The following is a 26,863-nucleotide window of genomic DNA, read 5'->3' as shown; positions in this document are numbered from 1 at the left end:
TGTTGGTTAATGTCTTGTTAATGTTGGTTAATGTCTTGTTAATCTTGGTTAATGTCCTGTTAATGTTGTTGTGTTGTTGTAAATGTTGTTGTGTTAATGTTGTGTTCATGTTGTGCTACTGTTGTGTTAATATTGTGTTAATGTTGTGCTAATGTTGTGTTAATGTCATATAATAATCTAATCAAATAGACCAATTCCTCAGAGACTGTAAATGTACTAAATGGTCTTGTTGTACAATGTGTATTACTGTTTTTCTTGTCTTAAAATGGCCCTATATGTCCTCTGTTGTACAATGTATATTTCTGTTTTTACTGTCTTAAAATGGCCCTATAACCTCCTTTGTGTTGTGTATTTGCAGGGAGATGGTGAATGCATGGTTTGCTGAGCGAGTCCATTCCATCCAGCCCTCCTCCTCCTCTTCCTCCTCCTCGTCATCCCCCAAAGAAACCCTTCTACCCCAGAGACCCACCCAGCCCTCAGACGGCCCCTGCTTAGCCTCCTCCCTGCCCCCTTCCCTGGGCCTGAACGACAGGCGTTCCCCCTCCCCAGCCCCGCCCCCCAGCCCCGCTCCCAGCACCCCCACCCGCAAGATCTCTGCATCTGAGTTTGACAGGCCGCTGAGGCCCATCGTGGTCAAGGACGCGGAAGGCTCACTAACCTTCCTCTGCGACACCGAACCTGACCGAGGCGACATCCGGACTCCCTTCAGAACCCAGCAGGGAGGGGTCGGGGTTGGTATCCCCACAGAGATGATGGGCGAGGTTGGCAGTGCCCGGGGGTTGGACCGCTGTGCCAGGCTGTTGGAGCTGGTGAGGGATGTGTCGAGTCACCTGGATGTGACGGCGCTGTGCCACAAGATCTTCCTGCACATCAACGAGCTGATCACCGCGGACCGCTACTCCCTCTTCCTGGTAGGTAGTGGCACCATGGACTACAATACCCACAGTGCTCTGTTTGTAGCAGGGCCACTGGGATGAGAGGAAGAAGGATCGAACAGCGGCTAGTGTATGTCATGAAACAAACCTAGGATGAAATGAGGAAGGATTAGAAAGGCAAAGTGATCATAAATCTCAAAGTATTTATGATCAGTACTCTCAAAGTACTGATGCACCGATACGACATTTTTGGCCGATTCCGATATTTTCCTTGCCCCCCCCCAAAAAACGATAACGAAAAGCGATATTTACAATTTTAGCGGCCTTTTAAGCATTCTAGTACAGTTAAATAGTTAACACACACACATGGACGCAGCGGTCTAAGGTACTGCACCTCAGTGCACGTGTCACGCCCTGACCGTAGAGATCCTTTTTATTGTATCCATTTGGTTTGGTCAGGGTGTGAGTTGGGGTGGGTATTCTATGTTCTATTATTTGTATTTCTATTTTTGGCCGGGTAGGGTTCTCAATCAGGGACAGCTGTCTATCGTTGTCTCTGATTGAGAACGATACTTAGGTAGCCCTTTTTCCCACCTGTCTTTGTGGGAAGTTGACTTTGTTTAGGGCACATAGCCTTTAGCGTCACGGGTTGTATTTGTAGTGTTTATTGTTTTGTTCGGCGTCATTTTCCAAATAAAGAGAAAATGTACCAAGGTGCAGAGTGATGAGCGTACTCTTCTTTTCACGGCCGTGACAGCACGAGGCGTCACTACAGTCCCTGGTTCGAATCCAGGCTGTATCACATCCGGCCGTGATTGGGAGTCCCATAGGGCGGAGCACAATTGGTCCAGCCTAGTCCGGGTTTGGCCAGGGTAGGCAGTCATTGTAAATAAGAACTTGTTCTTAACTGACGTGCCTAATTAAATAAAGTTTACACACACACCACACTGACCAAAAAGTTATTTTGTTGGCATTTACGTACTCTACTGTTCAAAAGTTTGGGGTCACTTAGAAATTTCCTTGTGTTTTAAAGAAAAGCAAAACAAAATTGTCAATTAAAATAACATCAAATTGATCAGAAATACATTGTATAAATTGTTTATGTTGTAAATGACTATTGTAGCTGGAAACGGCAATGGCACGTTGTGTTAGCTAATCAAAGTTTATTATTTTAAGCTTCTCCAGTTTCAACTGTTCTACCTGCGGCTATGGAACCTTGACCTGTTCACTGGACGTGTTACATTGTCCCAGGCCTGCTGTTTTGGACTCTCTCTCTACCGCACCTGCTGTCTCTAACTCTGAATGATCGGCTATGAAAAGCTAACTGACATTTACTCCTGAGGTGCTGACGTGTTGCACCCTCTACAACCACTGTGATTATTATTGTCTGACCCTGCTGGTCATCTATGAACATCTTGGCCATGTTCTGTTATATTCTCCACCCGATACAGCCAGAAGAGGACTGACCACCCCTCAGTGCCTGGTTCCTCTCTGGGTTTCTTCCTATGTTCCGGCCTTTCTAGGGAGTTTTTCCTAGCCACCGTGCTTCTACATCTGCATTGCTTGCTGTTTGGGGTTTTAGGCTGAATTTCTGTACAGCACTTTGTGACATCGGCTAATGTAAGAAGGGCTTTATAAATACATTTGATTGATTGAAAAAGCTAATTGATCATTAGAAAATCCTTTTGCAATTATGTTAGCACAGCTGAAAACTGTTGTTCTGATTAAAGAACCAATAAAACTGGCCTTCTTTAGACTAGTTGAGTATCTGGAGCATCAGCATTTGTGGGTTTGATTACAGGCTCAAAATGGCCAGAAACAAAGACCTTTCTTCTGAAACTCGTCAGTCTATTCTTGTTCTGAGAAATTAAGGCTATTCCATGTGAGAAATTGTACAACGCTGTGTACTTCTCCCTTCACAGAACAGCGCAAACTGGCTCTAACATAATAATTGAATGTGTTCATGCATTTTTTACATAGTTATCACACATTGATTTCACTATCACTCGTATTTCATATGTCACAACGATTAATCGATACGTATGCTATGATGCTGGTAAAGTTGTCTCGCGCATCTACAGTTCTGGTCATAAAAAAGCTCGCTAGCTCATGTATGCAAACAAAGTTCTTCCCCAAAAACATAGCAAAACGACATAATCTGTTGCAGTAGCTATAGTTAGCTAGCTAACTATATAGCTAGGTGTCATCATCTAAAATAACGCAAATTTATAAGACAGTTCTTATTTGATTAATGGTGGTCGGACTCATCTATGTGAAGCTAGCCACAATAAGGATTTACCACAATAGTGGACTTTGCGGTTAGCCTTCAAAATAAAAGTATGTCATTGATAGTGATGCAAACGAATACAAATAGTAGAATTATGCCATAATTTAAAAGATCATGCTAAACGAGGTTGGAATGTTGTTATGTAAAATCAACAAAAGACACTAATTTGTTAATTTGCCAAAAATCTATTGAAATCACACTGGATGTATTATTCTACTCAGTGACACCAAGAGAACATTTGCGTCGTAGCTCTTATTGCGGGACTCTGAAACAACTGTGAATTGAGCCACATTTATTGTCAACCTATGTGTATTGAACACTATTCCTGAGGAAAAACAATACTGCGTTGATGTTTTGGAGTCTGATATCTCTGAGGAGGACGTTGGGAAACAATATCTTGGGTATTAAGTAGACTGATAGCCCATTTCATAGATCCCCAATCCTTAGGTAAAGCTTTACAGTGCAGTATGAATGTTAATACACACAATAGGCTGACTGGGGAGGTGATTTCACACAGTCACGGTCCCGCGATAAGAGCTACAACGCTAATGTTTGCATAAACACTTCACAGTTGTGTTCTGCGGGTGTCACCGGGTAGACTGATACCCCATTTCATTACTTCACATTCCAATCTTTTTTAACATGATCTAAATATGGTCTAAATATGCCATGATTCCACCAATTGCCACCTTCTGCATCACTTTCAAGGAAGTACTTTTGTTTTAAAGACAAACCGCAAATTCCACTATTGTGCCTAATTCTTATTGTGGCTAGCTTCACAACACATAACCCGGTCCGGTCGAGCCTCACTAGCCTGATGAAGCTAGCTGGCTGTTTATAACGTTAGCTTTGGGCAACAGGGTTAAGTAGCTGGCTAGCTATTTATTTTCATGAACTGAAGTTCAATTTCAATAGGAGAACAACAAGTGGATACCTAGCTAATAGTTACTCACAAGGATTCCTAAATCATTGCTAAGAAGAATGAAAATGACTGCAGTTTCTACTGGTCATTGTTTTCAGGCTGGTTGTATTGGTGTTAGCTAGGTACCAAGCTAAAGCTAGCTATAACTGTGTTATTTGAGATGTATTAAATAAGCTATTAATTTGACGTCATATAGTGTTAATGTCAAATAGTGTAATTTGACGTGTATCTTTTTTGACACGCAAAGACAAAAACGTATTTCCATTGTATGTCGTGAAGCTAATAGAAGTGACGCTATCACTGTGTGACTCCGGTAGGGCAACATCTGAACAATAGCGCACTTGGTAGTGTGTCCCGGTGCTCGACCAGTAGCGAAAGCCAACATCACCCACGACAGTTAACGGTTGATTGTCAAGGGAAATTAGTTCCCTTATCATGGGGTTAATGTATTTTGCCTTTGAGTTGTATCGCGGAAATGTTTAATCTTTCAAATGACTGCTTGACTTGTTGAATGCTCGATCCACACAGCAGACATTGTGGGCTAGGTTAGGAATGCTGTGTTGCACGTGTAGCGCAAAATTGCACGTGGTGTCATTACGTCATGTACCAATGTTATATTAGGTATGCACGGTAGCTTTGACATCGGTTTTTAAAATCGGCGATAAACTAGACATCGGCCAATACCGATGTTGGCATTTTTAGCTAATAAAGGCCCATTCCGATATGTTCACCGATATATCGTGCGTCCTAATTTCAAGTATATGATGCTGAATGAAGCTGTTGGAAAAGTTGGCTCCAAAGTGGACTTCCTGGTTCTTTTTGTGACCTTTTAATCTCTGTCTAATCTGTATCTGTCTAATTCAACAACCATATCAGGTAGCAATGATGGACAACAAATTGACTTATCATATCATACATCATATATTATCATATCGTGGTATACACTGTGGAGACAACTTTAAAAAAGCTGTTACAGATACAATTCCTGTAGAGTCTGGATATGTATGACATCACTTCCTTACTGTTCCTTGTCGTGTGACCCCAGGTGGGCGAGGACAGCTCCAACAGGAAGTTCCTGGTGAGCAGGCTATTTGACGTTGCCGAGGGCTCCACCCTGGAGGAGGTGTCCAATAGCTGCATTCGTCTGGAGTGGAACAAGGGCATTGTGGGTCACGTGGCGGCCACGGGCCAGCCCCTCAACATCAAGAATGCCTACGAGGTGAGACGCTTTTTATTTCTCCATGTTTGATGGCCTCCATCTCTTTTGTCCTTTGGAATGGTTAATTTCACAGTCCTATTACAGTTGGTACTTACAAAGACGTGATGTGGAAAGAAGTTGTACTTGTGAAATGTTATGAAATGTTCAACAGTTTTTTTTGTTGTGTTTTGATGAGTCATAAAGAAACCCACAGGTGGTCATTACAGTAGGTCATTGAATTATTTCTATAACCCTGTTACGATGTGCTTTCTAAGTAGACAATGTACCAAGTAAATATGGGGCTGTGAAATACAGAGTAATCCTCCATTGACCTCCTTTCTGCGGCCTCCCTTGTTTTTCTGCTGAGTGTCAGATAACACCCTGGTGGGGTTTGCGTATGTTGGATTATGATGATGAATATAATGAGGAGGTTGGTGTGCGTGTGTGTGCATGTGTGTGTGTGTGTTTTGAATCAGGCCATATTTGTGTTGGGGAGTCTGGGTCTTTGCTGACAGAGTGCAGGACCTGAGAGTGATTGGCCAAGCATAAACCACAGAGAGGAATGGAGGGAGGGAGGGAGGGAGGGAGGGAGGGAGGGAGGGAGGGAGGGAGGGAGGGAGGGAGGGAGGGAGGGAAGAAAAATCCTTGCGAGTTGACCTTTCACTTATAGAGAGAGAGAGGGGGAGAGGGGAGAGAGAGAGGGGCTTTTACATTCTGAGATTAAACAGGAAGTTGTATGTCAAAGTTCATCACTGGACTGAAGGAAACCCATACGCAAGGGGACATTCTGAATTGGGTAAGAATCCATCCTCTCCTCATTGGGTGGCAGTGTAGCCTAGTGGTTAGAGCATTGGACTAGTAACCGAAAGGGTGCAAGTTCAAATCCCTGAGCTGACAAGGTACAAAATCTGTCACTCTGCCCCTGAACAGGCAGTTAACACACTGTTCCTAGGCCGTCATTGAAAATAAGAATTTGTTCTTAACTGACTTGCCTGGTTAAATAAAGGTAAAAAAAAACCTCTTCCTTTCCTCTGGAAACCGATAAATGTTTTTTATTTCACCTTTATTTATCCAGGTAGACCAGTTGAGAACAAGTTCCCATTTACAACTGTGACCTGGCCAAGATAAAGGAAAGCAGTGCGACAGAAACTACAACACAGAGTTACACATGGGGTAACACAATAGAAAAATCTGTATACAGTGTGTGCAAATGAAGTAAGGAGGTAAGGCAATAAATAGGCAATAGTGGCTAAGTAATTATAATTTAGAAATTCACACTGGAGTGAAAGATGTGCAGATGAGGATGTGCAAGTAGAAAAACTGGTGTGCAGAAGAGCAGAAAAACAAAAAACAAATATGGGGATGAGGTAGGTAGTTGGTTGTATGGACTGTTTACAGATGGGCTGTGTATAGCTGCAGCAATTGGTAAGATGCTCTGACAGCTGATAGCTGACCACTTACTGCTGAGTGGTCGAGGAGCGTGTCAATTCATTAGTAAGCTAATGGAGAAGTGGTAACTAAACTCAGCAAAAAAAGAAACGTCCTCTCACTGTCAACTGCGTTTATTTTCAGCAAACTTAACATGTGTAAATATTTGTATGAACATAACAAGATTCAACAACTGAGACATAAACTGAACAAGTTCCACAGACATGTGACTAACATAAATGGAATAATGTGTCCCTGAACAAAGAGGGGGTCAAAATCAAAAGTAACAGTCAGTATCTGGTGCGGCCACCAGCTGCATTAAGTACTGCAGTGCATCGTGGACTGCACCAGATTTGCCAGTTCTTGCTGTGAGATGTTAACCCACTCTTCCACCTGCAAGTTCCCGGACATCTCTGGGGGGGAATGGACCTAGCCCTCACCATCCGATCCAACAGGTCCTAGACAAACTCAATGGGATTGAGATCCAAGGTCCAGGCCTCGGTGTAACGCTCATTCCTTTGATGATAAACGCTAATCCGACCGTCACCCCTGGTGAGACAAAACCACGACTCATCAATGAAGAGCACTTTTTGCCAGTCTTGTCTGTTCCAACGACGGTGGGTTTGTACCCATAGGTAACGTTGTTGCCGGTGATGTCTGGTGAGGACCTGCCTTACAACAGGCCTACAAGCCCTCAGTCCAGCCTCTCTCAGCCTCTTGCGGACAGTCTGAACACTGATGGAGGGATTGTGCGTTCCAGGTGTAACACGGGCAGTTGTTGTTGCCATCCTGTACCTGTCCTGCAGGTGTGATGTTCGGATGTACCGATCCTGTACAGGTGTTGTTACACGTGGTCTGCCACTGCAAGGACGATCAGCTGTCCTTCCTGCCTCCCTGTAGCGTTGTCTTAGGCTTCTCACAGTACGGACATTGCAATTTATTGCCCTGGCGACATCTGCAGTCCTCATGCCTCCTTGCAGCATGCCTAAGGCACATTCTCGCAGATGAGCAGGGACCCTGGGCATCTTTCTTTTGGTGTTTTTCAGAGTCAGTAGAAAGGCCTCTTTAGTGTGCTAAGTTTTCATAACTGTGACCTTAATTGCCTACCATCTGTAAGCTGTTTGTGTCTTAATGACCGTTCCACAGGTGCATGTTCATTAATTGTTTATGGTTCATTGAACAACCATGGGAAACCGTGTTTAAACGCTTTACAATGAAGATCTGTGAAGTTATTTGGAGTTTTACAAATGCTCTTTGAAAGAGAGGGTCCTGAAAAAGGAACATTTCTTTTTTTGCTGAGTTTACTTCGTATCCTCCCGGAATCTAGCGCGGAAGTGTTTAAAAATCCACCACACCCCATTTCAATCAGCTGCTGTTTTATCAAAGGAGAAAAGCATGCTCACATTTTATAAACTATAAGCTTCTTTCCTTTTATCTATAAGATGTCTTTCACAACTACATGTGTTTTGATCCCTTTACACATGTAAATTCCCACCCTGAGAGAGAATCGTCTAGTTTCCACGTTTCCTGTCCTGTCCTCCGCTCCTTGATTACCTTTGACCTTTTTCAAAAGCAGGTGAGGAAAGGGCGGACGAGAGGATGCGATGAGTCTAGCAAAACCAATTGAGATTCTCCCAGAGATACAAGGACACACACACACACACACAATTATCTCTCTCACACACACTTGAAGGCCCAATGCAGTCAAAATGCATTTTTTTTCTGTGTTTTGTGTCATTTTGTACAAGTGTAGATTAAACTAAAACTGTAAAAGTGTGAAAAAATCTGATCAGTGTTATTCCTGATACACTATATATATATATAAAAAGTATGTGGACAGTGGACACACAAGCTCACAGAACGGATCTGCCGAGCGCTGAAGTGCGTAGCGTGTAAAATTAGTCTGTCCTCGGTTGCAACACTCACTACTTAGTTCCAAACTGTCTCTGAAAGCAATGTCAGCACAAGAACGGTTAGTCGAAAGCTTCATGAAATGAGTTTCAATGGCCGAGCAGCCACACACAAGCCGAAGATCACCATGCGCAATGCCATCTGGCAGTTCGAGGGACTAATCTGGGTTTGGCGAATGCCAGGAGAACGCTACCTGCCCCAATGCATAGTGCCAAATGTAAAGTTTGATGAAGGAGGAATAATGTTCTGGGGCTGTTTTTCATGGTTCTGGCTAGGCCCCTTAGTTCTTAACGCTACAGCATACAATGACATTCTAGACGATTCTGTGCTTCCAACTTTGTGTCAACAGGGGAAAGCCCTTTCCTGTTTCAGCATGACAATCCACTCGCGCACAAAGGAGGTCCATACAGAAATGGTTTGTCGAGATCACTGTGGAAGAACTAGACTGGGCTGCACACAGCCATGACCTAAACCCCATCGAACACCTTTGGGATGAATTGGAATGCCGACTGCGAGCCAGAGGCCTAATCGCCCAACATCAGTGCCCGACCTCGCTAATGCTCTTGTGGCTGAATGGAAGCCAGTCCCCGCAACAATGTTCCAACATCTAGTGGAATGCCGTCCCAGAAGAGTGGAGGTTGTTACAGCAGCAAAGGGGGACCAACTCCATATTAATGCCCATGATTTTGGAATGAGATGTTCGACGATTAGGTGTCCACATACTTTTGGTCATGTAGTGTAGTTGCTGGTTGAAAATCAAATCTTCACAGGGCCTTCTAATCAGCAGGTTTGCATGGGAGGGAGTTTCAGCTTTCCACGGTGACATCATTGGTTAATAGACCAATAAGAAAGAGAGTTTCAAACCTCTCTGCCAATAACAGCCAGTTTTCCTCCCAACTCAGACAATTCCCAGACAGCCCTAGCAAAATTCTTGCTTGAGAAACAGTTTTTTCCTAAAAAAATATACTTTCGCCCTTTTGAATGAAAATCTATTACAGTAGGGTACTTCATTGTTACCTAGAAATTATTTGATATTGATATAAAAAGTGAAATACTCATAAAAATCCTTGCTAGTTGACCTTCTTTTACTTTAGAGATCAGACACCTCAATCCTGTCAAGTCCTCCCATGACAGATGGAGTATATTGATCTTGTTGGGTATAATGTTACAAGACAGATGACTTTCTTACTCCAATCAATAATAAAACCATCATGCCATTTCAGCCTGTCGTTACTAGGGCAGACGAAGATTATGTTGAGTTAAGCCTGATCCTGGCCAGTCATAAGTATACAGTTGAGTAAAGGTAGCATTCTATAATGATCGTAGGTAGTACTACCAGTCTATAATGATCTATAATGATTGTAGGTTCTACTATCAGTCTATAATGATTGTAGGTCGTACTATCAGTCTATAATGATCTATAATTTTTGTAGGTCATACTATCAATCTATAATGATTGTAGGTCGTACTATCGTACTATCAGTCTATAATGATTGTAGGTAGTACTACCAGTCTATAATGATCTATAATGATTGCAGGTCTTACTACCAGTCTATAATGATCTATATTGATTGTAGGTCGTACTATCAGTCTATAATGATTGTAGGTTGTACTATCAGTCTATAATGATTGTAGGTTGTACTATCAGTCTATAATGATTGTAGGTTGTACTATCAGTCTATAATGATTATAGGTTCTACTATCAGTCTATAATGATTGTAGGTCGTACTATCAGTCTATAATGATCTTTAATGATTGTAGGTCGTACTATCAGTCTATAATGATTGTAGGTCGTACTATCAGTCTATAATGATTGTAGGTCGTACTATCAGTCTATAATGATTGTAGGTCGTACCATCAGTCTATAATGATTGTAGGTCGTACTATCAGTCTATAATGATCTTTAATGATTGTAGGTCGTACTATCAGTCTATAATGATTGTAGGTCGTACTACCAGTCTATAATGATTGTAGGTCGTACCATCAGTCTATAATGATTGTAGGTCGTACTATCAGTCTCTGCCCAGTTACAATGCCTTGACTCCTGGAGAACAGGCTGGATTTTAACCTATGATCCCCATTGTGATGTTGCTGCATTGGGCCCACAACTTGAGTGCAGATTTTCAGGTCTGCTGACTGCAGATTTCCATGATTCTGTTTGTGTGTGCTATTGGCGGCCATTGTTTTCCATTTCTATCTAACTATCTTTATTCTCAGACACAATTAGACCATGCCAGTACATATACAGTACATACCTCCGGTCCTGTGTGCGCAGTCCGTGAGCCCTCTCAATAGGAGATGGAATCTTCCCTATGGACTACCCAGTAGGTTCCCAGCTGTGTCAATTGGTGGAGAGGGAGATGAAGCTTACACATTGACACACATTGACTCACACACATATACATGCGCAAGCACACACACTCACTTACACAAACACGCACACGCGTGCACCCACCCACCCACACACCCACACACACACACACACAGTCAGATGCCCTGTAGTGGAATTATGTCTTTGAAAGAGAAAGCAGATGTTTGAGAGAGAGAAAGGCAGAGAGTGTACCAAATTCTCTAGAATGGCGTTGGAGGCGGCTTATGGTAGAGAAGTGAACATTCAATTCTCTGGAAACAGCTCTGGTGGACATTGCTGCAGTCAGCATGCCAACTGCACTCTCCCTCAACACTTGAGATATCTGTGGCATTGTGTTGTGTGACAAAACTGCACATTTTAGAGTTGCCTTTTATTGTCCCCAGCACAAGGTGCACCTGTGTAATGATAATGCTGTTTAATTAGTTTGTTGATATGCCACACCTGTCAGGTAGATGGATTATATTGGCAAATGAGAAATTCTCACCAGCAGGGATGAAAACAAAGTTGTGCAAAATATTTGAAAGGAATAAGCTTTTTGTGTATTTCTGGGATCTTTTATTTCAGCTCATGAAACCCAGGGACCAACACTTTACATGTTGCGTTTATATTTGTATTTTTGTTCAGTGTATTTAGCATGTACCATTTAGTAAAAAGTATACAGTATGCCTCGGCCACAACGCAGTAGCGGCTCCTGATTGGCTGAGTAGGAGGGGCGGGGCCAAGTGAGGATGGATTTTTACAAATTCAACAGACATGCATCTCATTAACCTGCCTGATAATATCTAATTTTCAATTCTATGTATTTGTCTAAACTCTGAATAGAATATAAATGGAGTTATAGGTCTGCTTAGACTGTTTATAGGCAGACTATGACATTAGACCTACACCGTAGTAGACCATATAGCCCATCTACCCTATTTAAAACGGAAAAGATTCATTGGTGCCATTTAAACATATTTATTCATGAAATCAAAGTGCTGTGACATGTATAAATCAAATCAAATCGCCTAGTACACACATCACAACTTTTAAAATGCTCAAATCAAATAGCCTAGTACACACATCACAACTTTTAAAATGCTCAAATCAAAAGGCTATTGCACAGGAAAACGTGGACAGTCAGGTGCAGGGTAACTTCAGAACTGCTGGACAGTAACATAATAAACTAAAGCACTGATCACAGAGAGAACGAGATCAGAATGACTTGATCCATTAATTAAATCATTAAATAGGTAGCCACGCCTACAAAACTAAGACAATCCATATGTTCAAATCAAAAGGCCTGATTAACATGACATCACTATCGCAGCCACATCCGAGTCCCCCGTGCCGACACATTCAGAAATCAAAAAATGGTATTTAGTTTAAAAGCGCTGACGAAGGCGAAGAGAACAAGAAACACTTTTCAATGAGAAACCAGAAATCCACTTTGGGTAAAAAAATAAATGTTTACGAGTTTAAAAGACATTCAAACATGTAGCCTACAATACTAATGCTAACTTTAAGGAGAGCAAAAAACTACAGCCTACATTTAAACACCACCGCAGAAGCTTCGCTGTTCGGCATGTTCCAAATGAAGTAGCCTAGTTTGGTTGTTTGGAGAACAATGGCCTATCACTCGCAGTCTACCTCTTCCAATGCATTGTGGAAACGTGTGAATCGAATTATACTAGATGAAGAGCCGAAATCAGTAGAACATCCTCGCATTTAAACCATACTCGATTTTTGAAACGTCGCATACTGTTAAACATTGTATTTTAACATAGTGAGAATGCGTCATGTGTGATTGCGTTGTTTCCCGCTATTAATTGATTTTGGTAGCTCATCCCCATATCTAATTGATCAGCTGTTTTCAAAGCGTACATTTATATGACATCTGTGCATTTTAAAGTATACTTGATTTAAGAAATGTTGCATACTATAAAACATTTTTATCGCATACTCAAACGGCCTGTTATTTAGGACGCAAGTATGGGTATTCTCTAAGTGTGTGTGTATATGTGCCTGCGTCGTAAGGCAGAATGTCTTCTCGTAGTGCGTGTTCTTTCCTCAGTATGTGTTAGTGGGTAGAGCAGCTTTACTATTGCAGATAGATTGAAGCTTCCATCAATGTAATTGTCTGCATCATTTCCAATCCCAATATATATATTGTTTTGTAAATATATATGTTTTGTAAATATATATATTGTTTTGTAAATATATATATATATATATATATATATATATATATATATATATATATATATATATATATGTGTGTATATGTATGTGTGTGTAAACTGGGTGGTTTGAGCCCTGAATGCTGATTGGCTGACAGCCGTGATATATCAGACCATATACCACCAATATGACAAATAATGTATTTTTACTGCTTTAATGACGTTGGTAACCAGTTTATAATAGCAATAAGGCACCTCTGGGCTTTGTGGTATATGGCCAATATACCACAGCTAAGGGCTGTATCCATGCACTCCGCGTTGTGTCGTGTTTAAGAACAGCCCTTAACCTGGTATATTGGCCATATACCATACCCCCTAGTGCCTTATTGCTCAGATATACATACATACACACAGACATATATATACTTACATATATGAGATTGTGTTCTTACTGATACATGTATATGTTGGTCTAATCACGTTTCATGTCAAATGAAATCACATCGTTTACCTTACGCCTAATTAGCTGCTACACAATCATTTGATTGCCGGCCAACAGTGTTCTGACTAATGACAATGACTTTATGGGTGATCTTTCTAGCACTTGATTCTGATGAAGTGTTTTCCTCAACAGGGGCCGAGACTGGAGCAGAGAAATGGAGAGAGAAATAGATTAATTAGAAGAGGCAGAGAGAGAAAGAGACAAATAGAGAGAGTAACTTCTCTTTAACGCATCTGTATCCAATTAGTTTGTTAATCTGGAACGGACAAGGAGGAAGGAGGGGTGTGTGTCCATGTATATGCGTCCATGTGTGTGCTACCAAAACAAACCACCAGCTGGGTCCATAGAACCTGATACAGGACCAGTGTTATGTTTGTAGAAACAGACAGCTTTCAGGAAGTGCATCTGCGTCACTCTGCGTAGTGGTAGCTCCTACCTAGGGAGACCCCTAGCTCTCTGATTGGCTCGTTAAGCCCCAGTTTGGGCAGTTGGGATGGCGTTCAAATCTAAACTGGGATCAAAATTCCCCTCTGGATGGTTGGAGTGGCGCAGCCCTCTGTAGGGAAAGAGATTGGCAACCTCACGGGCCAGACCCATTACAGGGGAAGCTTTCTTATCAATACCCATAAAGTGTTGTCTTTACAACTGTGGTGACTTTTAGTTAAACCATATCTATCACCGTTGGAAGAACTGACTCGTCATGTTGACTCCAAGATACAACTGTTAGCAAAAGCCATTATTAGCACACAAAAAACTTTATCTTGTTAAAATATCATCAGACATATAAATGACTTTATAATTCAAATAAACAAAGCAGGTTATTTTTTGTGTGCTTCCACAGATTTGGTCTGGTTCTACCTATCATATTGTCCATCTCTACATTAGTCATCGAGATTTTGGCCTGTAATCAAAAAGTGTCTCAGAGTAGGAGTGTTGATCTAAGATACAGTAAAACTCTGTTTAGAAATATTTATTGTTTAGATGTAAAATGTGTCAGTGTTTGTTACAGATGTAGGATCTTAATTTGATTGTAGTGTATTTATTCAAGGTTTAAAAAGGCTTCTAATGTTTAAAACCTGATTTGCCCTAATTAAAAATGTATCAACCCCTACAAACATGACTATCAGTTATAATCCACATAATAATACACATAATAATACACATTTCCAGTTGCTGCAGGATTATTTTCCTGCTGTAGCAAACTGGATTGAATTAAGATTAAATTCAAAATGAAGGCCTCCCGGGTGGTGCAGTGGTTAAGGGCGCTGTACTGCAGCGCCAGCTGTGCCATCAGAGACTCTGGGTTCGCGCCCAGGCTCTGTCGTAACTGGCCACGACCGGGAGGTCCGTGGGGCGACGCACAATTGGCCTAGCTTCATCCGGGTTAGGGAGGGCTTGGTCGGTAGGGATGTCCTTGTCTCATCACCAGCGACTCCTGTGGCGGGACGGGTGCAGTGCGCGCTACCCAGGGTTGCCAGGTACACGGTGTTTCCTCTGGCACATTGGTGCGGCTGGCTTCCGGGTTGGATGGCGCTGTGTTAAGAAGCAGTGCGGCTGGTTGGGTTGTGTATCGGAGGACGCATGACTTCCAACCTTCGTCTCTCCCGAGCCCGTACGGGAGTTGTAGCGATGAGACAAGATAGTAGCTACGACAACAATTGGATACTATGAAATTGGGGAGAAAAAGGGGTAAAAAAAAGATTAAGTTCAAAATGAATTTCAAATCCCGGGTGGGGACATGAGGACATGTTGAATATTTATGACTGTATAAATGAACATGCACAGTGTCAATTCTTAAATTGAGAACATTGTATGTTAAAAGCAGCCTGCGTGTAACTAGTTCCACAGCCTTTTTTAGGTAAAATGCCCAAATAATAATTTCTAGTTGAATTAACAAATGAGAATTTGAGCCTATGTTTTCTGAAATTGGGCCAACGTTTTTGTTTTGTTCAGGCAACACTTCCATCGATAAGTAAAAAAAATAGGCAAAACAGTTTCTTAATAATAATTAGTTGAAACAATTAAATTTAGTTTTACAGTGTAGCGCAATATATAGGGATTGGGTGCCATTTGGGACTCAGCTGCTGTCGAAACCAACGGGGAACCAGATCAGGGGTCTCACAGTAAAGGGAAAATGTAGTGGTTATTCATTTAGGTGGACTCAACTGTCTAGAATGTCCATGTGTTTCTTGGGCCGTGTTCACAATGTGTCTCAGAGCATTTGAAATCCTCATGAATAAGAGAGGAGGGGGTCTGATCCTGGATCAGCACTCTTACTGAGAGATGCTTTGCGAGTACAGGTCTGGTAATGTTAAATTACATTGTAGTTCATAGTGTTCATATCTCTTCCACAGGACCCCAGGTTCAATGCAGAGGTGGATCAGATCACAGGCTATAAGACGCAGAGTATCCTGTGTATGCCCATCAAGAACCACAGAGAAGAGGTAAGACACAATACAGTGGATAGAAGATACAGTACTCAGCTACTCAGAACCAATTATAGAGAGCAGGTAAGACACCATAGACAAGTGAACACATTTCAGCTCTCCAACGCTAACATGTAGAGGGGATTACAGACCATAGATATCTCACATCACTAGCTACATACTTAGACAAAAAGGTGCTATCTAGAATTTAAAACGGCTATTCTGCTGTCCTCATAGGTGAACCCTTTAAAGGACCCTTTTTGGTGCCAGGTAGAACCCTTTTAGGGGTCTACATGGGGACAGCCGGAGAACCCGCTTGGAACCCTTTTTTCTAAGAGTAGAGTGTACCCATATTGAACAATTTCAAGATGCACATGGAGTTCTTTTCAGAGTTTACAATAGAGCAATTGAGGTCAAAGAGAAATAATGTAATCTAATTGGTTTTTATTCTGTTCTGTTCTTTATAGTTGTGGCTGCGTTTTGATGGATGCTCTCCCTGCTCTCTTCCCCCTCTCCTCTCTCTTCCCCTTATCCTCTCTCTTCTACCTCTCTTCTCTCTTCCCCATCTCCTTACTCTTCCCCCTCTCCTCTCTATTTCTCCTCTCTCTTCCCCTTCTCCCATCTCTTCCCCCTCTCCTCTTTCTTCTCCATCTCCTCTCTCTTCCCCCTCTCCTCTCTTCTCCCTCTCCTGTCTTCCCCCTCTCTCTTCTACCTCTCCTCTCTCTTCCCCTTCTCCCATCTCTTCCCCCTCTCCTCTCTCTTTCCCATCTTCTCTCTCTTCCCCCTCTCCTTACTCTTCCCCCTCTCCTCTCTATTTCTCCTCTCTCTTCCCCTTCCCCTCTCTTTCGCCTTCCAGGTGGTAGGAGTGGCACAGGCCATCAACAAGAAGTGTGGAGAGAATGGGACTTTCACTGAACAGGATGAAAAGGTACTGGGAGAAAGACACTGCACTCCTTGAAAAAAGGTTCCTCATAGAACCAAAAAGGGTTATATTACTTGCTTCATAAATGGAACCTCTAAAAGTTCTATATAGAACCCTTTTATATGGTTCTTTGATCAGAACCCCAAGGGAACCCCACTGAACCAAAATTGGTTCCATATAGAACCCTGTATGGTGCCATGTATGAACTATGGCTGCTAATAATACATTAGAATACATAATTTTGTCTAATAATATAATTTAATAAACAATTAAATAATGGACAAAAGAATGCCAGGCACACCAGTTTGTGTCAAGAATTGCAATGCTGCTGGGTTTTTCACACTCAACAGTTTCCTCTGTGTATCAAGACTGGTCCACCACCCAAAGGACATCCAGCCAACTTGACACAACTGTGGGAAGCATTGGAGTCCAAGTCGTGCATTCTAAGAGCATTAAGTCCAAGTCGTGCATTCTAAGAACATTAAGTCCAAGTCGTGCATTCTAAGAGCATTAAGTCCAAGTCATGCATTCTAAGAGCATTAAGTCCAAGTCGTGCATTCTAAGAACATTAAGTCCAAGTCGTGCATTCTAAGAACATTAAGTCCAAGTCGTGCATTCTAAGAGCATTAAGTCCAAGTCGTGCATTCTAAGAACATTAAGTCCAAGTCGTGCATTCTAAGAGCATTAAGTCCAAGTCGTGCATTCTAAGAGCATTAAGTCCAAGTCGTGCATTCTAAGAACATTAAGTCCAAGTCGTGCATTCTAAGAGCATTAAGTCCAAGTCGTGCATTCTAAGAGCATTAAGTCCAAGTCGTGCATTCTAAGAGCATTAAGTCCAAGTCGTGCATTCTAAGAACAAGTAAAGTCGAGTCGAGTTCCAAGTTTTTTCAAGTCTTAAGTCAAGATTTGGCAGTGATTACAGCTGTGAGTCTTTCTGGGTAAGTCTCTAAGAGCTTTGCACACCTGGATTGTACAATATTTGCACATTATTATTTGTGAAGTTGGTTGTTGATCATTGCTAGACAGCCATTTTCAAGTCTTGCCATAGATTTTCAAGTTGATTGAAGTCAAAACTGTAACTAGGCCACTCAGGAACATTTAATGTCGTCTTGGTAAGCAACTCCAGTGTATATTTGGCCTGGTGTTTTAGATTATTGTGCTGCTAAACAGTGAATTTGTCTCCCAGTGTGTGTTGGAAGACAGACTAAACAAGGTTTTCCTCTAGGATTTTGCCTGTGTTTTTATTTTTTTGCCACATTTTTAACAGTTCTACTTCAGTGCCTTATTGCAAACAGGATGCATGTTTTGGAATATTTTTATTCTGTACAGGTTTCCTTCTTTTGACTGGCATCCATCCTCAGTTTTCTCCTGCCACAGCCATTAAACTCTGTAACTGTTTTAAAGTCCCCATCGGCCTCATGGTGAAATGCCTGAGTGGTTTCCTTCCTTTCCAGTGACATGGTGAGGAAGGACACCTGTATCTTTGTAGTGACTGGGTGTATTGATACGCCATCCAGTGTAGTTAATAACTGCACCATGCTCAAAGGGATATTCAATGTTTGCTTCTCCCCCCCCCCCCCCCCCATCTACCAATAGGCACCCTTCTTTGCGAGGCATTGGAAAAACTCCCTAGTCTTTGTGGTTGAATCTGTGTTTGAAATTCACTGCTCGACTAAGGGACCTTCCAGACAATTGTATGTGTGGGGCACAGGTATTAGATAGTCATAAAAAATCATGTTGAACACCATTATTGCAAACAGAGTGAGTCCAAGCAACTTATTATGCGATTTGTTAAGCACATTTTTACTACAAATGTATTTAGGCGCCATAACAAAAGGTTTGAATATTTATTCACTCAAGACATTTCAGCTTTTCATTTTTAATTCATTTGTAAAAATAAAAAAAATCAGAAAACATACAGTAATTCCACTTTGACATTATGTGGTTATTCTGTGTAAGCCAGGAACAAAAACATCTCAGTCCATTTGATATTCAGCCTGTAACACAACACAATGTGGGAACATTCAGCGGTGTGAATACTTTCTGACTAACCCCTTTTTTCTAAGAGTGTTCAATGCTCTCCTACTCTCATTATCGTCTCCATTTCTCTATAAATGCCATACTCTGAATCGAGCTTATAGTGTGATTCCCCTGACAGGACTTCTCTGCCTACCTGGCCTTCTCCGGGATCGTCCTACACAACGCCCAGCTCTACGAGACGTCCCAGCTGGAAAACCGACGGAATCAGGTTTGTTGCCGTCTGTGGGTTTTTATTCTTTCAACGTGTGTGTGTGTGTGTGTGTGTGTGTGTGTGTGTGTGTGTGTGTGTGTGTGTGTGTGTGTGTGTGTGTGTGTGTGTGTGTGTGTGTGCATATGCATAGGTGGGTGTCTGTGTGGGTGTGCGCATATGCGTAGGTGGGTGTCTGTGTGGATGTGTGTGTGTGATAGCATGCTTTCTTGTGAGTGTGTGTTCATTTTTTGTGTTTGTGTGTGGGTGTGTGTTCATGCGGTCATGTTTCTGCAGTGTAATTAAAAAAAAAAGTTATTTCAAATTATTGTTAAGTAACTGGTTAACAGCCTTTTTTGGTGAACTGTGGAACCAGTTACTTAACAATAATTAGTTGAAACAATTTTATTTTTTAATCTTTTTTTTTTACAGTGTGTGTGTTTTCATGGTTTTACTATGCATGTCTTCCCCAGGTGCTGTTGGACCTGGCCAGCCTGATCTTGGAAGAGCAGCAGTCCCTGGAGGTGTTACTGAGGAAGATAGCAGGCACCATCCTCTCCTTTATGCAGGCCCAGGGCTGCACTGTGTTCATAGCTGACGGAGACGTTATGGTGAGTTCACACACGCACGCACGCAAGCACACACACACACGCATGCAAGCACACACACACACGCATGCACACGCAGTCCACCTTGACAGTCTCATGGTGAGAGGACAAAGAAGAGACAGAAAAAATGACAGGGATTGAGAAAAGAGAAGAGAGTATGACAGGGATTGGATGGACAGTGAGGCACATTGTGAATAGAATTCCTCAGTGAGAAGATAAAATGCCGGAATCTCACAGTATTCTATATATAGAACCACAGTGAGAATTACTGTATACCTCTTGTGTATTTCCAGTCTTGAATACCTTTGATGCTTTCTATTCAGTCAGAACATAAACACTCAACAATCTGCAATACTGTTTGGTATGAATGATGATTAATAAAAGCAGAGTGCTAAATAATTAGATAGTACCAATCTTTCCCATTCATTTCAGATCGAGGCCTATGGATTTCACTTAGGCCTACTCTTAGAAAAAAAAGGTGCTATCTACAACCTAAACATGTTCTTTGGCTGTCCCCATAGGATAACTCTTTGAAGTACCCTTTTTGGTTCCAGGTAGAACCCTTTCAACAGAGCTTCCTACATGGAACCCAAAAAGGTTCTACCTGGAACCAAAAAAAGGTTCCACCTAGAATCCAAAAGGGTTCTCCTATGGGGACAGCAGAATAACCCCTTTGGAACCCAGTTCTCTAAGGATGGTATGGAATCTTCAACATGGATTTTGGACTGAACTCGACCACCTTCGTAGGACAATATAACAGATGTATATTTTGAGCTGAATTTTAATCTGCAGTCCAAGTACAAAGCCTGAACAAATACAGACGGACCAATCAGAACACGTCTCCCTCCAAGTGTGGTCTAGGCTAGTCTAGCCAGCAATAATGGCACTCAAGCTAAAAAACAACACTCAGAAATGTTAAAGTACATTATATGTTGTCACATTGTTGTTCAGCAATGACAGTAATTCGTCTGAGGATCACAATACATGTCTTAATGTATTCTGACTCTTGACTTAGTAAAATAGTGTTGTTCTATCATATATGTATTCAAATAGCTACAGTCTTATGAACTGAACATGTCTAATTCAGTAGTGTCAGACAGAACCTTATGGCTGAACCCAGATTGACATTTCAGAGCCATAAGGGTCATAAGGTTCACCCCTCCTGTACTTTAAGTACCTTTAAAGTGAGGACTTTAATGGGTTATGAAAGAGGAATTCACAACAAAACAGTTCTGAGATCTGGGATGTGAAAACTTTGATGCTCGATATCTCAGAACTATGCTTTGCGCAGAGAGAACCTTCTGGTCCCAAGGTCACAAAATTGTTGTCTATTTATTGAGGCTACCAGACAGCCCTTTTCATCATTTTGTCTTCAACACATTTTTATAATAATTCATTTTAATAACAAATTCCCGAATGCAAGCTTCATAAGTACATTTTAACCAGTAGGTCTGTGCTGGTAATTGATGCTTGATGCCTCATTGCTGATGAGCTTGCAAAAGTAAAAAGTTCATATTCTTGTTCACCAATTTTTTTGGGAGCTTCATATTTATTGATGGGAATCTTCTCTCCCTAAAATTTGACATTTGCACTGCACCCAGTCCTATACTGTAGCTATAGGCCTACACTAAATCAGCAATCTGTTTGCTAGCTCAGTGGTTCTCAACATGTTCTCAACAAAAAAAGGAGTGATTCAAACCTTGCAACCCCCTGCGCATGCACATGCACACACACAGGGCAAAACACGTGTGCACAATCGCTGCGCAAATGTAGCCTGTCATTACAGCCATAAACGGTGAAACATTTTCCAAACGCAAGATACAGAAATGAACTGCGATTTACACCTGCATTTTGAGCTAAAAGTCATTAATGTTAGCAGGCAATATCAACTAGGGATATCATGTGACATTGTCGCTCGGGATCATACGACCAACCTGTATGTGGAGTTTGCAGGATCGGATGGAAAGCATGATCTGTCGGTAGCCTTCTTCTTCCTAACAAATATCGTAATTTGTCCTCACTGAACTTCTGGAGAGAGTTTGCTGCACTGAAAGTAAAGGGGCTGAATAATTTTGCACGCCCAATTTTTCAGTTTTTGATTTGTTAAAAAAGTTTGAAATATCCAATAAATGTCGTTCCACTTCATAATTGTGTCCCACTTGTTGTTGATTCTTCACAAAAAAATACAGTTTTATATCTTTATGTTTGAAGCCTGAAATGTGGCAAAAGGTCGCAAAGTTCAAGGGGGCCAAATACTTTCGCAAAGGCACTGTATATAGTTATAACCCTCCCAATCTAGGCCTATGTGAAATATGAAAATGATCAATGAAATCGCCGGCTAGACTAATGTTCTGGCAAGGTGCGACCATAGCAGATTGCTAAACTGTTGTTTATATGGATAATATTAACTAGGTAGGCTACTCGGTCTTTGCCAGGAGAAAATTCAACAAAGCACTTTCTCGTCACTAATCTGGATTTGAGGCCACTTTTGCGTGCCAATGCTGATTATTGGTCATTGGTCAACAGTCAGGATTAGCAATTGTTTTGGTTCTGAGGCACAGATCTGATGGTTTTTAAACAATTTTATTTTTTTTGTACGAAAGTGGTCTGATGAAGCTGATGCTAAGCGGCAGGACTGTTTCTCTTGCAGAGACTGGAATATGGTCCGGGATTCATCCCATAACCATCAGTCACCAGCTTCATTAATAAGTGAATTGACGATGTCATCCCCACAGTGACCGTACGTACATATCCCAACCAGAAGCCATGGATTACAGGCAACATCTGCACTGAAATAAAGGCTAGAGCTGCCTTATAATCCGGCCGCTTATAAGAAATCCCGCTACGACCTCCGATGAGCAATCAAACAGATTACAAAAGGAAACCCAAATGCGAGCTTCCCAGTGACGCGAGCCTACCAGATGAGCCAAATTCCTTCTATGATGACTTCAAGACAAGAAACACTAAACCATGCATTAGAGCACCAGCTGTTCTGGATGACTGTGTGATCTAGCTCTCCGTAGCCGATGTGAGTAAGACCTTTAAACGGGTTAATATTCTATCAGACGGATTACCACGATGCGTATTCAGAGCATGCGCTGACCAGCTTGCAAGTGTCTTCACTGACATTTTCAACCACATTACATTTTTGGTCCACACTCACCAACACAGTTGTGAAGAAGGCACAACAACGCCTCTTCCCCCTCAGGAGACTGAAATGACTTGGCATGGACCCTGAGATCTTCAAAAAATATACACCTGCACCACTGAGAGCATCTTGACTGGCTGCATCACCGCCTGGTATGGCAACTGCTTGGCATCCGACCGCAAGGCACTACAGCGGGTAGGGTGTACGGCCCAGTACATCATTGGGGCCGAGCTCCCTGCCATCCAGGACCTCTTTACCAGGCTGTGTCAGAGGAAGCCCCTAAACATTGTCAAGGACTCCACCCACCCAAGTCATAGGCTCTTCCCTCTGCTACCGCATGGCAAGCAGTACCGATGCACCAAGTCTGGAACCAACAAGACCCTGAACAGCTTCTACCCCCAAGCCATAAGACTGCTAAATAGTTAGTCCATGTTAACTATTGAACTATTTGCATTGACCCTTTTTGCACTCTTTTGACTCATCACATACTCTGATGCTACTATTTTATCTATCTTCTTGACTGGTCACTTAATCCCTACCTACAGTGCATTCGGGAAAGTATTCAGACCCCTTTACTTTTTCCACATTTTGTTACATTACAGCCTTATTCTAACATGGATTAAATCGTCCCCCCCCCATCAATCTACACACAGTACCCCATAATGACAAAGCAAAAACAGTGTCATTACTTTTGCAAATGTAGAAGCAGAAGCAGAAATAGCACAATTACATACGTATTCAGACTCTTTACCCAGTACTTGGTTGAAGCACATTTGGCAGCAATTACAACCTTGCGTCTTCTTGGGTATGATGCTACAAGCTTGGCACACCTGTATTTGGGGAGTTTTCTCCATTCTTCTCTGCATATCCTCTCAAGCTCTGTCAGGTTGGATGGGGAGCGTTGCTGCACAGCTATTTTCAGGTCTCTCCAGAGAGATTCGATCTGGTCCAAGCCTGGGCTCTGGCCGGGCCACTCAAGGACATTCAGAGACTTGTTCCGAAGCCACTCCTGTGTTGTCTTGGCTGTGTGCTTATGGTCATTGTCATCAAGGATCTCTTTATACTTTGCTCCGTTCATCTTTCCCTCGATCCAGACTCCCAGTCCCTGCTGCTGAAAAATATCCCCACAGCATGATGCTTCCATCACCATGCTTCACCGTAGGGATGGTGCCAGGTTTCCTCCAGACGTGACACTTTGCATTCAGGCCAAAGAGTTCAATCTTGGTTTCATCAGACCAGAGAATCTTGTTTTCTCGTGGTCTGAGAGTCCTTTAGGTGCCCTTTGTCAAACTCCAAGAGGGCTGTCATGTCCTTTTTACTGAGGAGTGGCTTCCATCTGGCCACTATACCATAAAGGCCTGATAGGTGAAGTGCTGCAGGGATGTTTGTCTTTCTGGAAGGTTCTCCCATCTCCACAGAGGTACTCTGGAGCTCTGTCAGAGTGACCATTGGTTTCTTGGTCACCTCTCATACCAAGGCCCTTCTCCCTCAATTGCTCAGGTGTTTCTGTTTTTTAAATTTGTAATACATTTGCAAACATTTCTAAAAACCTGTTTTCACTTTATCCTTATGAGGTATTGTTTGTAGATTGATGAGGAAAAAAAATAAATCCATGTCAGAATAAGGAAAAAGTCAAGGTCTCTGAATACTTTCCGAATGCACTGTATATGTACATACAGTATATATCTGAATGTACATACAGTATATATCTGAATGTACATACAGTATATATCTGAATGTACATACAGTATATATCTGAATGTACATACAGTATATATCTGAATGTACATACAGTATATATCTGAATGTATATACAGTATATATCTGAATGTACATACAGTATATATCTGAATGTATATACAGTATATATCTGAATGTACATACAGTATATATCTGAATGTACATACAGTATATATCTGAATGTGCATACAGTATATATCTGAATGTATATAACGTATATTGCTGAATGTATATACAGTATATATCTGAATGTACATACAGTATATATCTGAATGTACATACAGTATATATCTGAATGTATATACAGTATATATCTGAATGTACATACAGTATATATCTGAATGTACATACAGTATATATCTGAATGTACATACAGTATATATCTGAATGTACATACAGTATATATCTGAATGTACATACAGTATATATCTGAATGTACATACAGTATATATCTGAATGTACATACAGTATATATCTGAATGTATATACAGTATATATCTGAATGTATATATAGTATATATCTGAATGTACATACAGTATATATCTGAATGTACATACAGTATATATCTGAATGTATATTTCTGAATGTACATACAGTATATATCTGAATACACAATTACTGTATTACTGTATTTATTCCTCGTGTTATTATTTTTCTACACTTCTATAAATTGTAATTTCTACTTTTATCTACGGTGAGGAGTGTGGTGTATTGCAGTGAGTAAGAAGAGGAGAACACTAGACACTAAGACCAGACATCTCCATTATGTTGTGTTGTGTTTAAGTCTTTAAGAAGGAGAAAAGGATGGAGTTGACTAGAGAGAGCTGAAAGCTTTTCTGTACAAGGCTGCAATTTGGATTGAAAGTTCTTTTGCCCGAAATGAGTCACCTTCACAATCAGGAGAGGAGAAAGGGCCTCTTCTAATGCCACTGAAGTAAGAGTGGCACTCTGGTCAAAGGGAATCAATCACGAACCACCCCCTGTGTCTGTCTGTCTGTCTCTGTGTCTGTCTCTGTCTCTGTCTCTGTCTCTGTCTCTGTGTGTGCATGCACATAAATGTGTGTGTTCTTGTCCTGCAGACATGTGTTTGGGTGCGTATGTGTCAGTAAGACAAACATCTCCACAGCACAATGTGGCCAAGACTCGACCTCCATCATATTTACCAAGCAGAACGCATCTAAACCATCCATGTTCCACAGCAGTTAGAAACAGACCCACATTGTATTACCGTTCCACTAACATCTCACAGGAGGTTGTCATAGATACTGAGAAAGATATGAGTCTGTGGTTAACATCTTTGGCACAAACAGGGAGCCATCCAGGTGACTGTGTGTGTGTGTGTTTCTCATTGCCAGGTCAGGTGTTTCTTTCTCTCCAGCAGCATACCGCCCTGTGTCCGACTGCTGGCGTGCTTCTGAAGCTAAGCAGGGTTGGTCCTGGTCAGTCCCTGGATGGGAGACCAGATGCTGCTGGAAGTGATGTTAGAGGTCCAGTAGGAGGCACACTTTCCTCTGGTCTAAAAAAAATATCCCAATGTCCCAGGGCAGTGATTGGGGACATTGCCCTGTGTAGGGTTTCATCTTTCGGATGGGATGTTAAAACGGGTGTCCTGACTTTGTGGTCACTAAAGATCCCATGGCACATTGTAAGAGTAGGGGTGTTAACCCTGGTGTCCTGGCTAAATTCCCAATCTGGCCCTCATACCATCATGGTCACCTAATCATCCCCAGCTTACAATTGGCTCATTCTTCTCCCCTGTAACTAGTCTCCAGGTTGTTGCTGTTAATGAGAATGTGTTCTCAGTCAACTTACTTGGTTAAATAAGGGTTAAATAAAAACTTGATCTGAAATACATTGACTTAACCTGACTAACAGGTTGGTCCATCAATCTAATTTCAACATAATCATCAGAACTATGTATATGTTGAAATTTGATTGAAAATGACACATTTTCATCCTATATACATTATATTAGGTGGTTGGAATTATATTTATTAATTAGACATTTGATTTGGCCTTGTTTCAATGTTGATAGTAAAATGGTGTCATGAATCAACGTTATTGTTTCAACGTCATACCATCAACCTATATTTCTGAATGCACATACAGTATATATCTGAATACACAATTACTGATCT

At 41.6% G+C, this 26,863-nt stretch overlaps 1 protein-coding gene across 4 annotated transcripts in view; it reads left to right on the top strand.

The window, feature by feature from the left end:
- LOC135516427 (cGMP-specific 3',5'-cyclic phosphodiesterase-like) overlaps nt 1-26,863 on the top strand; it is a 111,737-nt gene that overhangs the window by 34,612 nt on the left and 50,262 nt on the right. For all 4 annotated transcript variants that reach the window (XM_064940741.1, XM_064940740.1, XM_064940739.1 and 1 more), the window contains exons 2-7: nt 359-911; nt 5,130-5,303; nt 16,008-16,097; nt 16,936-17,007; nt 19,160-19,249; nt 19,702-19,839. In XM_064940741.1, the coding sequence (XP_064796813.1) occupies nt 363-911; nt 5,130-5,303; nt 16,008-16,097; nt 16,936-17,007; nt 19,160-19,249; nt 19,702-19,839 (1,113 nt within the window). In that variant the 5' untranslated portion in view covers nt 359-362. The remainder of the gene's footprint in view (nt 1-358; nt 912-5,129; nt 5,304-16,007; nt 16,098-16,935; nt 17,008-19,159; nt 19,250-19,701; nt 19,840-26,863) is intronic.

The sequence above is a fragment of the Oncorhynchus masou genome, chromosome 27 (genome assembly GCF_036934945.1).
Source record: "Oncorhynchus masou masou isolate Uvic2021 chromosome 27, UVic_Omas_1.1, whole genome shotgun sequence".
Classification (NCBI taxonomy): Eukaryota; Metazoa; Chordata; class Actinopteri; order Salmoniformes; family Salmonidae; genus Oncorhynchus; species Oncorhynchus masou.
This window is presented reverse-complemented; position numbering and strand designations above follow the sequence as displayed.